Source organism: Piliocolobus tephrosceles, chromosome 1 (genome assembly GCF_002776525.5).
Source record: "Piliocolobus tephrosceles isolate RC106 chromosome 1, ASM277652v3, whole genome shotgun sequence".
Classification (NCBI taxonomy): Eukaryota; Metazoa; Chordata; class Mammalia; order Primates; family Cercopithecidae; genus Piliocolobus; species Piliocolobus tephrosceles.
Window position 1 is genome coordinate 22,789,674 of NC_045434.1, and position 16,624 is coordinate 22,806,297.

Sequence of the window (16,624 nt, forward strand, 5' to 3'; positions counted from 1 at the left end):
TGCCTCCGCCTCCCAAGTAGCTGGGACTACAGGCGCCCGCCTCGTCGCCCGGCTAGTTTTTTGTATTCTTTAGTAGAGACGGGGTTTCACCGTATTGGCCAGGGTGGTCTCGATCTCCTGACCTCGTGATCCGCCCGTCTCGGCCTCCCAAAGTGCTAGGATTACAGGCTTGAGCCACCGCGCCCGGCCTCCTAGAGAAGCATTTCTTAAGGTGAGATCCATAGAACACTAATTTTGCTGCTTGGTACTGGACATACCAGAAAAAAAGATTTTGTGGTTTCGTAAATTTGGTAAAACATGGTCTAAACAAAGATAAATGTGCTTATTATTATTAACATTTGTTAGTTTATTTAATGCACTAATACACATTGTGACTCTGAGAAATTAAAGTAGGAATGGAGAGAGGAGGCTGCAACGCCGAGCGGAGGAGGCAGGAACCGGAGCGCAAGCAGTAGCTGGGTGGGCACCATGGCTGGGATCACCACCATCGAGGCGGTGAAGCGCAAGATCCAGGTTCTGCAGCAGCAGGCAGATGATGCAGAGGAGCGAGCTGAGCGCCTCCAACGAGAAGTTGAGGGAGAAAGGCAGGCTCGGGAACAGGCTGAGGCTGAGGTGGCCTCCTTGAATCGTAGGATCCAGCTGGTTGAAGAGGAGCTGGACCGTGCTCAGGAGCGGCTGGCCACTGCCCTGCAAAAACTGGAAGAAGCAGAAAAAGCTGCTGATGAGAGTGAGAGAGGTATGAAGGTTATTGAAAACCGGGCCTTAAAAGATGAAGAAAAGATGGAACTCCAGGAAATCCAAGTCAAAGAAGCTAAGCACATTGCAGAAGAGGCAGATAGGAAGTATGAAGAGGTGGCTCGTAAGTTGGTGATCATTGAAGGAGACTTGGAACGCACAGAGGAACGAGCTGAGCTGGCAGAGTCCCGTTGCAGAGAGATGGATGAGCAGATTAGACTGATGGACCAGAACCTGAAGTGTCTGAGTGCTGCTGAAGAAAAGTACTCTCAAAAAGAAGACAAATATAAGGAAGAGATCAAGATTCTTACTGATAAACTCAAGGAGGCAGAGACCCATGCTGAGTTTGCTGAGAGATCAGTAGCCAAGCTGGAAAAGACAATTGATGACTTGGAAGATAAACTGAAATGCACCAAAGAGGAGCACCTCTGTACACAAAGGATGCTGGACCAGACTCTGCTTGACCTGAATGAGATGTAGAACACCCCAGTCCCACCCTGCTGCTTCTCCTCCCTCTGACCCAGACTCCGCCTGAGGCCAGCCTGCCCGAAGCTGACCTTTAACTGAGGGCTGATCTTTAACTGGAAGGCTGCTTTCTCCTTTCACCGCCCCCTCCTTCCCTGTGTCTTTTTCGCCAAACTGTCTCTGCCTCTTCCCGGACATTCCAGCTGGGCTAGAGGCTGAGCACCTCTGGAAACAACATTTAAGGGAATGTGAGCACAATGCATAATGTCTTTAAAAAGCATGTTGTGATGTAAACAAAAAATAAATAAATAAAAAATAAAGTAGGAATGGAGTGCAGTATGTAGGTTTTTCCAAACTCATTTGTTCCTAGTATCCTAGCATCCCTTTCCCTCCCAGGACCACTGTTCCAAGGAGCATATTTTGGGAAACATTGCTTTAGGGAGTTTAGGAAAGAGTTGTTTGCATACTGACAGGTATGCTTACTTATTACAGGATACTCTAGTACTTACTATATTACAGGATACTGCATACTGAGGGGGTATTCTTTATTTAAGACCTTTTTGTTTTTTGTTTTTTTGAAGACAGGTTCTCGCTCTGTCGCCCAGGCTGGAGTACAGTGGACAATCTCGAAATCTTGGCCCACTGCAACCTCCGCCTCCTGGACTCAAGTGATTCTCCTGCCTCAGCCTCCCGAGTAGCTGGGATTACAGGCATGTGCTACCATGTCTGGCTAATTTTTGTATTTTTAGTAGAGACGGGGTTTCACCATGTTGGCCAGGCTGGTCTGGAACTTCTGACCTCAGATGATCTGCCTGCCTTGGCCTCCCAAAGTGCTAGGATTACAGGTGTAAACCATCGTGCCCGGCTGGGTATTCTTACTTATTACAGGATTTATCCATATCTAGCCATTGCACATCGTTTTTGAGCCAGATCTAAATTAATTAAACTATGGATTTTTCAAATATCAAACCTTACATTTTTTGAATAAACAAAATTTGATAGTGATGATTTATCCTTTTATGTATTGTGAGATTTGGTTCGTTAAAATTGTGTTCAGAATTTTTACATTTTGGCTGGGTGCAGTGGCTCACACCGGTAATCTTAGCACTTTGGGAGGCTGAGGTGTGAGGAATGCTTGAGTCCAGGAGTTCGAGATCAGCCTGGGCAACATAATGAGACTCTCATCTCTGAAAACTAAATAAAATAAACAAGAAGCGGCCGGGCGTGGTGGCTTACGCCTGTAATCCCATCATTTTGGAAGGCCAAGGCGAGTGGATCACCTGAAGTCAGGAGTTCAAGACCAGCCTGGCCAACATGGTGAAATCCTGCCTCTACTAAAAATACAAAAATTAGCTGGGCATGGTGGCAGGTGCCTGTAATCCCAGCTACTCAGGAGGCTGAGGCAGGAGAACTGTTTGAACCCAGGAGGTGGAGGTTGCAGTGAGCCGAGATGGCGCCACTGCACTCCAGCCTGGGCGACAGAGTAAGACTCCATCTCAAAAAAATAAAAAGTAAAAAATAAATAAATAAAACAAGAATTTCTACATTTTATTCTCATAGGAGAGCTTGGCCTTTAATTTTCTATTCTTGTAATATGTTGTCAGGTTTTGGCATTAAAGTTATACTGGTCTCATAACTTGAGTTGTGAAATGTTTCATCTTCTCTCTGGTAGAGTCTGTATAATCTTGGCATTAACTCTCCTTTGAATGTTTGGTCAAATTTACTGGCAAAAGTGGGGCCTGGAATTTTATTTTGTTGTATTTTATTTCATTGGAAACTTTTCCATTTTGGAGTTCATTTCTGTAAAAGGAGTCAGACTCCATTCAGCATGAGGGGCAAAACCCCACAGTCTTGCCAGCAATAAATGGTGCACTTAGTTGGGTAAAAACAGGAAAAATGCATAGCTCTGCCAGCTTAAGAATGAGATTTTGTTCAAAGCAAGTGGTGGGGCATACCACTGTAGAGACACCAGTGGTTGCACATCAGAGATGCAGATTCTGCCATTTAAATCCGGACGCCTTATTAGGGGGGAAAACCCAACAACCATTAAAAATAGAAAACAGAATTCAGAGTTTCTGCAATATATCACCTAAAATGTTCAGTTTTTTACCAGAAATTACTAGACATGCAAAAACCAGGAAAGTATGATCCATATACAGGGGGAAAAAAGCACTTAGTAAAACTGACTCTGAGTGGGCCCAGATTTTAGTTTTTACAGGCAAACACTTCAAAGCAGCTATTATAAATATGTTCAAATAATTTTTTTTTTTTTTTTTTTTTTTTTTTTGAGACAGAGACTCGCTCTGTCACCCAGGCTGGAGTGCAGTGATGCGATCTCGGCTCACTGCAACATCTGCCTCCTGGGTTCTGGCAATTCTTTTGCTTCAGCCTCCCAAGTAGCTAGATTACAGGCACATGCCACCACGCCTGGCTGATTTTTGTATTTTTAGCAAAGACAGGGTTTCGCCATGTTAGCCAGGCTGGTCTGGAACTCCTGACCTCAAGTGATCCACCCGCCTCGGCCTCCCAAAGAGCTGGGATTATAGGCATGAGCCATGGGACCTGGCTGTTCAATTAATTTTTAAAATGCTAACAATAAATCAACAAAAAAGGAAATCTAAATAGGGACATAGTATTAAAAAAAAAACAAAAACAAAAAAGAAGGTGAGGTGTGGTGGCTCACACCTGTAATCCTGGCACTTTGGGAGGCTGAGGCAAGCAGATCACGAGGTCAGGAGTTCAAGACCAGCCTGACCAACATGGTGAAACCCCATCTCTACCACAAATACAAAAATTAGCCGGGCATGCTGGTGAGTGCCTGTAATCCCAGCTACTCAGGAAACTGAGGCAGGAGAATCACTTGAGCCCAGGAGGAGGAGATTACAGTGAGCCAAGATCGTGCCACTGCACTCCAGCCTGGGCGACAGAGCAAGACTCCGTCTCAAAAAAAAAAAAAAAAAGAAAGAAAGAAAAAACACAAACCAAATGGAAATTCTATAGTTGAAAAGTACAATAACTCACATGACAAATTCATACACTGAGATCAACAGCAAATTTGAGTTGATAGAAGAAATAATTTGAAGATAGATTAATACAAATTATCCAATCCAAGGAGAGACCAAAAAAATTGAAGGAGAAATACAGCCTTGAAGACCATGGAGTCAAGTATTTCAGCTTATATATAATAATAATCTCAGAAGAAGAGACAGAAAAGAGTAGAAAAAAATCTGAAGAAATAATGGCTGAAAACTTCTCAATTTAATGAAAAACCTTAATTTACATACACAAAAAGCTTGATGAAACTTGAATAGAATAAACAAAAAAGAAACACAGACATATCACAGTCAAATTTCTGAAAGTCTAAGACAAAGAGAAAACTCTCTCTCTGTCTTGTTTTTTTTTTTTTCAAGACAGAGTCTTGCTCTGTTGCCCAGGCTGGAATGCAGTGGTACAGTCTTGGCACACTGCAACCTCCACCTCCCAGGTTCAAGCGATTTTCCTGCCTCAGCCTCCTGAGTAGCTGGGACTACAGATGCATGCCACCATGCTGGGCTAATTTTTATATTTTTAGTAGAGACAGGGTTTTGGCATGTTGGTCAGACTGGTCTTGAACTTCTGGCCTCAGGTGATCCACCCGCCTCAGCCTCCCAAAGTGCTGGGATTACAGGTGAGAGCCACCGCACCCGGCCAAAGAGAAAAACCTCTTAAAAGCAGCAAGAGAAAAATGACTCATCACATTTAGGGAAATGATACAGTTAATAGCCAACTTCTCATTAGAAGCAATGGAGGCCCGAAAGACACAGTCAAAGTGCTGGAAAACAAAACAAAATGAAACGAAACAATCTTTCAACCAAGAATTATATATCCAACAAAACCATTTTTTTAAAAAAACTGAGAGAATATGTTGCTAGCAGACCAATATACTGCTAACTGATCATAGATTGTGAAACTATATAAAAAAGCCAGATGGCTGGGCACTGTTCTAAACCATAGCACCAATAAGATTTTAAGGACCTTCTTTTCAGGTTGGGCAAGGTGGCTCACACCTGTAATCCCAGCACTTTGGGAGGCCAAGGCAGGTGGATCACCTGAGGTCAGGAGTTCGAGACCAGCCTGGCCAACATGGTGAAACCCTGTCTCTACTGAAAATACAAAGTTAGCCGGGTGTGGTGGCACATGCCTAAATTCCAGCTACTTGGGAGGCTAAGGTGGGAGAATCGCTTGAACTTGGGAGGCGGAGGTTACAGTGAGCTGAGATCATGCCATTGCACTCCAGCATGGGCAACAAGAGCAAAACTCTGTCTTAAAAAAAAAAAGCAAGATTCAATTATATACTGTCCACCAAAAGACATACTTTAGAGTTGTAGGCATACATAGGTTAAAATTAAAAGACAGAAAATAATATACTATGTACACAGTAATCATAAGAAACCTGGAGTGGCTATTTTAATATCAGACAAAACTGGCTTTAGGACATATTAGAGACAAATAAGGACATTTCATTGTTAGAGACAAATAGAGACATTTCATAATAAAAAAGGATCAATATATAAAAATAACAATTATAAATATATATGTACCTAACAAGCCCCAAAATACATGAAGCAAAAAACCTGACATGATTGAAAAGAAAAATAGACAATCCACTTCACCCTCAGCATCTGGTGGCCAGGAGTGCCTCAAAGACCTTCACTTACAAGGAACAACATAATTGACCAAAAGCCCAGCTAGTGTATTCTGAGATCAACTGCTTCATTTGCTTGCTGGCCATGCTTCCCCTAGGCTACTATCAGCCAATGACTGCATGTAGCTGGAATGCTAAGGCAGCCTCCTTCCCGGGAGATATGGGGCTCTTAGGATTATCAAGAACTTTGACTCCAGGACAACAGCTTTGCTGAAACTTTCTTATTCTGCATAGTAGTCTAGGATGCTTCTACCCGACCTTGCTTCTCTCTCTCCTTCATTCAGATTTAGGCTTGTATTGTAGTTTGATGACTTCTCCAGTTCCTTCTCTAATTTTTCTCATAATCATCTCCCCTAATAAAATCTTTGTATACTTAATGCTATCTTGGTGTCTGTTTCTTAAAACGTCCAGACTAACACAAATGGTTCCAGGAGTCAGCTAAGAAAATAGGCAGTAAGATGGGGACTTGGCTCACTTAGGACTAGCTCACCTGCTGCCTAGCAAATGAAAACGATGCTGTTGTGGTTGTGAAGTGGGGCATGGCACAAGGTTGAGGCTCAGAGGCTAAAGATTTCACTAGTGGTAATGTGGGAAAATGCATCCCTAGAGGGGAATGCTGATGGAAGAGAATGCATGCTGTAGCAGGAGCAATATTTCAGGCCTTTCAAAAATATGGAGAAACAATGCTTTCAAGTACAGTGGAGGTGGAGTTGGCTGGTTGCTGCTAAGTTGTAGTGATACAATTATATAAGGATAATGAGAGACTGAGGACACTTAATAATAATCAGCCGACATAGTGGCTCACCCTGTAATCCCAGCACGTTGGGAGGCTGAAGCAGGCATATCACTTGAGATCAGGAGTTTGAAATCAGCCTGGCCAACATGATGAAACTCTGTCTTCACTGCAAACACACACAAAACAATTAGCCAGGCATCATGGCACGTGCCTGTAATCCCAGCTACTCAGGAGGCTGAGGCAGGAGAATCGCTTGAACCCAGGAGGTGGAGAATGCAGTAAGCCAAGATCGTGCCATTGCACTCCAGCCTGGGAGACACAGGGAGACTCCATCTCAAACAAACAAACACACAATCAATCAGTTAATGATTAAGTGTGAGATTCAGGACCGGTGTGGTAGCTTACAAAGAGGCCCTTATCTCTTCCAGTAGAAGGGCAGGCACATTTGAGCAGCAGGCTGAAGACTTAATATGTAGAGTCTTAGAGCTCCATAGTTTTTGCATTGCTCAGTCAAAGCAGTAGTGAAGATCAAGGCTTGGTGATAAAAACCTGAGATCCTAAGATGTGGGTGAGAAGGCTTTGAAGAGTCTGGCCTCTGCAACCACTGTGTCCCTGGACCCTCTGAGTTTACAGAGGTACCTTATCTTTCTTTTTTTTTTTTTTGAGACGGAGTCTGGCTCTGCCGCCCGGGCTGGAGTGCTGTGGCCCGATCTCAGCTCACTGCAAGCTCCGCCTCCCGGGTTTACACCATCCTCCTGCCTCAGCCTCCGGAGTAGCTGGGACTACAGGCGCCCGCCACCTCACCCGGCTGGTTTTTTGTATTTTTAGTAGAGATGGGGTTTCACCGTATTAGCAAGGATGGTCTCGATCTCCTGACCTCGTGATCCGCCCATCTCGGCCTCCCAAAGTGCTGGGATTACAGGCTTGAGCCACCGCGCCCGGCCGATACCTTATCTTTCTTAAAAAGAGCTAGCACTTTGGCTGTGCTATAGGAGGGAAATAGGTGCCCTCCTCTGATGCTGCCCTTACCCCCACCTCCTCTCCTGCCTACCAGGCTGACAACTGGGGCTGTGCTGGGCCTGATAAGGGAGAAAAGAGACTATGTACTTTAAAAAATGGCAAGGGCTGGGCACGGTGACTCAAGCCTGTAATCCCAGCACTTTAGGAGGCCGAGGCGGGCAGATCACGAGGTCAGGAGATTGAGACCATCCTGGCTAACACAACGAAACCCCGTCTCTACTAAAAATACAAAAAATTAGCCAGGCGTGGTGGCATGCGTCTGTAGTCCCAGCTACTCAGGAGGCTGAGGCAGGAGAATCACTTGAACCCGGGAGACGGAGGTTGCAGCAAGCCAAGATTGCACCACTGCACTCCAGCCTGGGAGACAGAGGGAGACTCTATCTTAAAAAAAAAAAAAAAAAAAAAAGCAAGACTTAGCAGGAGTCAGGGGATTATTCCTGGGATTAGCATTTGAGGATGTTTAATCAAGGATGTCAGAATGGAAGACTGGATAAGCAAGAATTCACTGATGTGGGGGTACTTTCTCAGGACAAAAGATTTAATAGTCTACCAGTAGCTCCGGGAGATGGGGCAAAGTTGCTGCAAGGATTTAAGAAGCCTGGAAAAAACAATGGCCAAATCTCAGGGAAATGGAAATACCTGCCTTGCCCTGCCAAACCTCAGAAGAAGGTGGGCATGCTGAAACTGATATGTAAGGCAAGAAGACCAGCCAGATAATTATGTTCCATTGGAAGGCCTAAAGGACACACTGCTAAAGCCATCAGGAATAGGTTGGAAGAGAGGTACCACTGATCCTAAGAAATTTGGTGGTGGCTCTCCTCTGCAGGCCAGGGCTGATCTAAGAGAAGAGGTCAGTGTTGGGTTTATTAACTTCCATTGAAATGATGGGTCTCAAAGTAGTAGAAGTATGTGTCTTAAGGAATGGAATGGCAAAATAAGGTTTTTTGTTGTTGATGATGATGATAATTTCATTAAATCAGGTAATTTGTTACACATCCTGAAAGTTGAATTAAAAATGAAATCTGGAAAGAAAAATAGGAATAATCTTTAGAGGAGTTGTTCAAGTTTTGACTAGAGCTGATTAAGTTATTTATTATTATTTTAAAATAAGGGGTTATTTTATTCTATTGTATTCTTATTATAATTTAATGTCATATTGATTTTATATTTTCTTGTATTCTACTTTATAAACTTCCAGTTTGGGGCTAGGAAAAATGCTGTTGAATGATGTCCTAGAGCTTTTATTTAGATGTTAATCAAGATGATTATGTTCTCTTGGCTAACATTGGTTAATAGCTTAACATTTAAAATGCTATATCCCTTTAAAAAATTTTTATCCCTTTAACCTCTTTTCTATCTTAAGATACAAAATATATGTGTATATTTACAGATGTAGATACACGCCCATATACACATTTACATGTATACAAAATACGTATGTATGCATGTGTGTGTGTGTGTGTGTGTATATATATAGCACTTTGGGAGGAAATATATATATGTTTATATATATATCTACACACACACACACACGCACACACACACACACAGTACATAGGCCAGGCATAGTGGCTCACACCTGTGATCCCAGAGCTTTGGGAGGATCACTTGAGGCCAGGAGTTCAAAACCAGCCTGGGCAACATAGTGAAACCCTGTCTGTACAAAAAATAAAAAAATTACTGAGCATGGTGGTGCATGCCTGTAGTCCTAGCTACTCGGGAGTCTGAGGCAGGAGGATTGCTTGGGGCCAGGAGTTTGAGGTTACAGTGAGCTATGATCACACCACTGCACTTCAGTCTGGGTGACAGAGCGGCCAAAATGAAGTTCAATCCCTTTGTGACTTCCGACTGAAGCAAAAATCGCAAAAGGCATTTCAATGCACCTTCCCACTTTCACAGGAAGATTGTGTCTTCCCCTCTTTCCAAAGAGCTGAGACAGAAGTACAACGTGTGATGCATGCCCATCCGAAAGGATGATGAAGTTCAGGTTGTATGAGGACACTAGAAAGGTCAGCAAATTGGAAAAGTAGTCCAGGTTTACAGGAAGAAATACGTCATCTACACTGAATGGGTGCAGTGGGAAAGGCTAATGGCACAGCTGTCCACATAGGCATTCACCCCAGAAAGGTTATCACTAGGCTAAAACTTGACAAAGACCGCAAAAAGATCCTTGAACAGAAAGCCAGATCTCCCCAAGTAGGAAAGGAAAAGGGCAAATACCAGGAAGAAACAACTGATAAGATGCAGGAATGAAGTAATCTTATATACAAGTTATGATTAAAACTTGAAACAGACAAAAAAAGAAAAGATATCGGCTGGGTACACTGGCTAACATCCGTAATCTCAGCACTCTGGCAGGCTAGGGTGGACAGATCGCTAGAGTCTAGGGGTTCGAGGTTGGCCTGGGCAACACAGCAAAACCCCGTCTCTATAAAAAAATACAAAAATCAGCCCCGTGTGGTGGCACGCAAATGTAGTCCCAGCCACTTGCGACACTGAGGTGGGAGGATTGCTTGAGCCCAGGAGGCAGAGGTTGCAGTGAGCTGACATTTTACTGCTGCACCCCTGCCTGGGTGACATAGCAAGACCCTATCTCAAAAAAAAAAAAATGTGTGTGTGTGTGTGTGTTTCTATATGTAATGTAGATATATACATATAAAATGTAGATACATATAATATAAATATATATGTAATGTAGATATACACATAGATGTAGATACAGATACACACATAATTTTTAAATCTTATTTCTCTAGTTCTGATGACCTAACCAGCTGAAGATCTTGCAAACTCTCTCAGGAGAGGTATCCAGGGATCAAACCAGTCTCTTCCACCACCCTGAAAGGAGAACTTGCTTAACTGACTCTCTCTCTCCAGTTCAAGGCCTTTCCAGTTACACCAGGGTTTCTTTTTTTTTTTTTTTTTTCTTTTTTTTTTGAGACGGAGTCTCCCTCTGTCGCCCAGGCTGGAGTGCAGTGGCGAGATCTCAGCTCACTGCAAGTTCCGCCTCCCGGGTTTATGCCATTCTCCTGCCTCAGCCTCCTGAGTAGCTGGGACTACAGGCGCCCGCCACCGCGCCCGGCTAGTTTTTTGTATTTTTTAGTAGAGACGGGGTTTCACCGTATTAGCCAGGATGGTCTCGATCTTCCGACCTCGTGATCCGCCCGCCTCAGCCCCCCAAAGTGCCAGGATTACAGGCTTGAGCCACCGCGCCCGGCCACACCAGGGTTTCTTAATCAAGGATCTTTGGAGTTCTTCATGAATGGGTTTCTTGTGATCTCTGAACCCTTTCGAGTTATCCTCAACATTCTATTTGTGTTTGCATACACAGTGTTTTCCTGGGGAGTCTGTTGCTTTTGTTTGCTTCTCAGTGTCTCTGACTAAAAATATTTCTGAAACACTAGCATTCATCACTTGAAGCCTTAGGCCTCCTTGCCACCAGGAACAGCTATAATTTCATTCTGAAGGAAAACCGAACTAATCTTCTCTCCTAATGACCTGGGGAGAGTTCGCTTCAAGACACCAAAGTAAGTTTTAGTAACGTACCATGAACACTGAGCAAAAACTAATCCACCTAATCTCATTTGGCTTCCAACATCACGTGGTACCTCAGCCCATCATCTTGAGGAAAGTCAAACCTGCCATTCTTGGCCACCAGTTCAAATACAAGCCACTAGACTAAATGTAACTACTTTTCTGACATTGACGCCATTTGAGCAGTACCATCCTCTGCTTCTCCTCTTGACAATCACCGGAGCTCTGAGAGGCAAAGTGGGTATGAAGGAGCTGCTCCTTTCCCACCCTGCACTTGTACTTGCTCAACCCAAGAGTCGGTGCCTCCTCACTTTTTGCACTCTAGGCACATCCCTTGTCTCACCCTAATCCCAGCTCTGTATCACTAACTATAATGCATCCATTATGTTCTGATGGAAACAGCATCAGCCACAGGAGGAGGGAAGAGGTACTAGTAGATTATCTGCAGAGAGACTAACCTAAGAACTAATTAGGGAAAATGAAGGAAGTCATTGCAGAAAAGTGGGATAGCAACGATTTAGTCTGGTGACAGGAAAAGAAGTAAAGGATCAGATATGGGTCTAGCTGAACAGGATGAAGCCAAACAGCTTAGAACATGGTAAATAAAACATGGATTCTGGGGCCTGCTCTTATCAGGTGCTGGTAACTGGCTGGGCAAGACAACAGAACTCTTGACTTTATCTCAGCCTATTTTCAAAGAATCACATTATAAAGTGTCCTGGTATGGGGAAGGGAGAGAAAAATCAGAAAATCTCTATAGAACTAAAATCTGTATGTTAATTTTTTCAATTCTGTGAAGGCTTTCTCTTATGAGATTTCTGAAGTTGGGCCAACTAAAATTTAAGGGCTCTTGAATGACTGTTATCTTTGCTGAGAGAGGGTGTATGTTAAATTCCACCAAATTAATAACCTACATTTGCGTAATGTCTTACAGGTTACTACGTTCTCTGACGCTGTCTTTTTAAATCTCAGTCATTTCTCTTCGCTTTTGCCCATTTCTGTTCCCATTTCCTAAAACTCTTTCTTCTAGCCTGGTTGACACTGATTTTGTTTTTTAAAAACAGCTTTATTAAGATATAATTCACATACCATGCAATTCACCAATTTAAATTGTACAATTCAATGGCTTTTACTATATTCAAAGTTGTGCAACCATCACGACAATTTTAAAACATTTCCTTCACCCTGAAAGAAATCTTGGACCCATTAGCAGTCTCTCTCCATTTCCCCCACTAACCTCCCTAGCCATAGGCAACCACAAATCTACATTGGAGGGGGCCCATTCTGGACATTAATTTTTAATTTTTATTCGAAAGTGCCCTTGTAATCTCAGCACTTTGGGAGGCCAAGGCGGGAGGATCACTTGAGACCAGGAGTTCGGGACCAGCGTGGGCAACATGGCAAAACTCCATCTGTACAAAAAATACAAAAATTAGTTGGGCGTGGTGGTGTGCATCTGTAGTCCCAGCTCCTTGGGAGGCTGAGGTGGGAGGATCACTTGGGCCTGGGGAGGTCAAGGCTGCAAGTGAGCTATGATCATGCCACTGCATTCCAGTCTGGGTAACAGAGTGAGACCCTGTTTCAAAAAGGAAAAAAAAAAAAAAGTGCCCTTGGGGATTAGGAAGTCTTATTTTTGGAATTCCTGACCTCTAAATGGTGGACATGTGTGATAAATCAGAGAGCTGTGACAGAAATGGGGGGGAAGGGGAAATAGTATTTATTTAACAACTACAATGTACTAATGTATATCATTACTTTCATAGCCATCCTATGAGCGAGGTATCATTCAGCAGTTGAAGAAGCTGAGGTTTATAGAAATTATGTAACCTGGCCTGGTGTGGTGGCTCATGCCTATAATCCCAGCACTTTGGGAAGCCGAGGTGGGCAGATAGCTTGAGTTCAGGAGTTCAAGACCGGCCAGGGCAATATGGTGAAACCCCATCTCTACCAAAAGTACAAAAATCAGCCAGGCGTGGCGGCTGGTGCCTGTTGTCCCAGCTACTTTGGGGGCTGAGACGGGAGGACTGCTTGAGCCCAGGAGGCGGAGGTTGCAGTAAGCCAAAATAGCACCACTGCACTATAGCCTGGGCAACAGAGTAACTCTGTCTCAAAAAAAAAAAGAGAAAAGAAAAGAAAAAATAATTATGTAACCTGTCAAAGGTTATAAAGTTAGTAACAAAGCAAGATTATAAATCTTTGTTTTCTGACTAAAACGTATTCATCTTCTTTGCACCAGAATAGGGGTTCTCGAACTTTGGTGGGCATGAGAATCACCTGGAAGGCTTATAAAACACAGAATGTGGAGCTCCACACACAGAATTTCTGATTTATTAATTCTGGGGTGGTGCTTAAGCGTTTGCATTCCCAGATGCTGCTGCTGCTGGTCTGACACTGCACTATGTTGTGCTGCCTAACAGTACCTGAGAATGAATTGATTAAGGTCACAGAGCTGGATGTGACTGATTAAGGTCAGAGCGCTTTAACATCAACCAGCCGTCTTTTCATAACAGTGCTTATGATCTGACAAAGCAATTGCTGATTGAAAAAAGGTGGAAAGTAATTAGAAAGGTAATACAGAGAACGAAAATGCTTCAGATACATGATGAAGTGTGATAACATCTATTTTTCTGCCTGGGGAATGAAATAAAAAAACAGAGAATTGATCATGGTGCATGAAGCACCTAGAGTCAGAACACTTCAGTTGGGTGCAAAATGTAACATTCTTTGTCTAGTTCAGAACTATGGCTACTTAAGGGGAGAAGGCAGGCAGACAAAGGACTGTCAACAGCAATGTCTCTTATTGTTCTTTGGCTACAGCTGCACTTGCATACTCATGCTGACTTCATCCCCAAATGTTAACTAGGCCAGAACTTGATCAGACTGAAATCTGTAAAAGAAAAAAAAAAATCATCACAGAGACCAAGAAAATGTATTTCCTTGGATCTGTTCTAACTCTGAATTTTGTCAAAAAATTCGATTTTTTTTAAGTAGGAGGGGAAGGAGGACAGCTCAAAATCACTTAATTCAGAATCTGCAGTGTAATTGTTATGGTAGGCTCAAATGTGATTTGAACATTCCTAGCTATGGGATTTGGTGACCAAGCTCCCAAGAGAGGATGACACAGCACAGGGAATAGCACAGGCAGCCTGCCTTGCTTTATAGGGGGCAGAGACGTGAAAGTCCTTGTTGAGGTCACTGGAGCTGAGAGTACTCTTCATAATTTAAATGGACACGGGTAATTTCCTTATATGTAGGCAAGCCAGCCCTAGGGATAGGAAACAGAAAGAAAAACAGGGAGTACAGAGTACAGATGGCTGCCCTCTGCTAATTAGGCCTTACCTTTATATAGAATGCTTTTGATTTTTTCAGACACTTTCATGTATATTAACTCATGCACAGAGGTCAAATATTATAATTATTAAACAAAGTGCAGAGAAGTATGGAGAATTAACTCAGTTAATGAATTAGCTCAACTAGGCAATAGATGTATCTAATACTAGGATTAGATGGGGACAGTCACTCTGGAATGCCAGGAAAATGAAACATTCAGAAATAAGTGTAGTAACCACATTAATGCTATCAAGGGAACAAGCCTTTCCTTCCAAAGTGACAGAAATGAAGTTTACTTGTTGGTGTCTTCTTACTTCATATTCATTCATTTGTTCATTCATTTACCACGTATTAAATGCTTCCCACTTGCTTGTCATTTTGCTCAGTGGGCCTGGGAGATGCAGAAATGAGACATTATCTTTTTTCATTTATTGAGGCCCTACAAGGTGCCAGAAACTGTTCTAGGTGTTAGGGCTATAGTTATATATATATATATACACACACATATATAAATGTATAAGCCAGTGTGGAGTTAAGTCAATTAAAATTAACAAAGCAAAAGGAAATAAATCCTATAAGAAAAATGCCTTGATGGATAAAGGGATGGGTAGATGACCAGTTATGTTTTAAAGCAAGCATATATATAGTGCGATGTTTATAATGATAGAGTCTAGGTGGTGGGTATATTGGCGTTTGCTGTAAAATCTTTCAACTGTGCTTGACAATTTTTATGATAAAATATTATGGAAGAAACACTATAGGAATGAAAAGGAAGGTGCAGATTTGAGAAAAATTTAGGGAAGACATGACATTCTTTTATTTTTTTAAGAGACAATCGATAGAGGAGTGCAATGACATGATCACAACTACAACCTCGAACTCCTGGGCTCAAGTGATCCTCCTGCCTCAATATCTGGTGTAGCTGGGACTACTGGAGTGCACCTGTGTTTGAAGAAAAAAGGTCCATGCCCAGCTAATGTTTGTACTTTTTGTGGAGATGGGAGGGGTCTCATTAGTTGCCAAGGCTGGTCTCGAACTCCTAGTCTCAGATGATCCTCACTCTTCTGCCTCCCAAAATATTGGGATTACAGACATGAGCCACCCCACTGGCCTTTGGCATTCCTTTATCCTCCTCTTCTTCTCCTTAACTACCTAATACCCCCAAGCTAACCCTCAGTTGTAGGTTCAGCTTCCAAATTCCAATGGGTTATAAAGAGTTCTACAAAAGTCCATGACGACTAATAAATCTATCTAGTAGAGAAAAGACCTTTTGGAGAAGAGGCTAACTCTAGGATCACCTAAAACTCACCCACTCCATAGCTATTTGGTAAGGCACACCTTTAGGAAACTTCACCTAAATGCCTGCTTCTGGGTACCAGGTAGTGGCCGCTCTCCCCATCTTTGTTTCCTGTCTACAGAGTTTGATGTTACATGGTGACATAAAATACAGTTATCCCTAGATATATGCGGAGGGACTGGTCCGAGGACAGTCTACATGTAACCAAATCCACACATAAAGTCCCACAGTCAGCCCTGGGGAACCTGCACAAATACTGTATTTTCCATATGCCTTTGGTTAAAAAAAAAAGGTGCATAAAAGTGAACCTCCCAGTTTGAATCTGTGTTGTTCGTAAACTGTAATTTAAAAGTGAAAAAAAGTTTGTGTTTTCTGGTATCCTTTTTTGTTTGTTTGTTTGTTTTTTGACACAGGCTCTGGCTCTGCTGACCAGGCTGGAGTGCAGTGGGGCAATCATGGCTCACTGCAGCCTCGATTTCCCTGGCTTGAGAGAAAATTATTTTTTTCAAAATAATTTTCAATTTAAGGTAATTTACTAAGTTTCAAAAGATAATGCTATTGACATAAATTCTGTTTTAGATTGTAGTCCCCATCAGCTCATTGATACCAGTCCCAAGTTCAGAGAAGAGACTGGAAGTTACTAGGCTAGTCCTGCCTCTCTCACCTATGTCCCAGGAAAACTTCTCTTTCCAGTTTCAGCCCTTTAGAGACCTTTTTTCTTCAAACACTAATATAGGGCCTAGACTGTACCAGCACTGTTCTGAGAACTTTACATATACGAATTCATTTAATTCTCACAAAAATCCTGGGATGTAATTGCCAT

At 42.7% G+C, this 16,624-nt stretch overlaps 1 protein-coding gene and 1 pseudogene across 2 annotated transcripts; both read left to right on the forward strand.

Annotated features, from left to right (window-relative positions):
* The first annotated feature begins 397 nt into the window (after positions 1-397).
* On the forward strand, positions 398-1,490 carry LOC113219991 (tropomyosin alpha-3 chain-like). Of its 2 annotated transcripts, XM_026448566.1 has the most exons (2): positions 533-600; positions 735-1,215. In XM_026448566.1, the coding sequence occupies exons 1-2, from the start codon at positions 533-535 to the stop codon at positions 1,213-1,215; spliced, it is 549 nt and encodes a 182-aa protein (XP_026304351.1). The 2 variants fall into 2 exon arrangements, with proteins under 2 accessions (XP_026304350.1, XP_026304351.1); XM_026448565.1 differs by having other exon boundaries at positions 398-1,490.
* A 7,969-nt stretch (positions 1,491-9,459) lies between these two features.
* LOC111539206 lies at positions 9,460-9,893 on the forward strand (annotated as a pseudogene).
* The last annotated feature ends 6,731 nt before the right edge of the window (positions 9,894-16,624 follow it).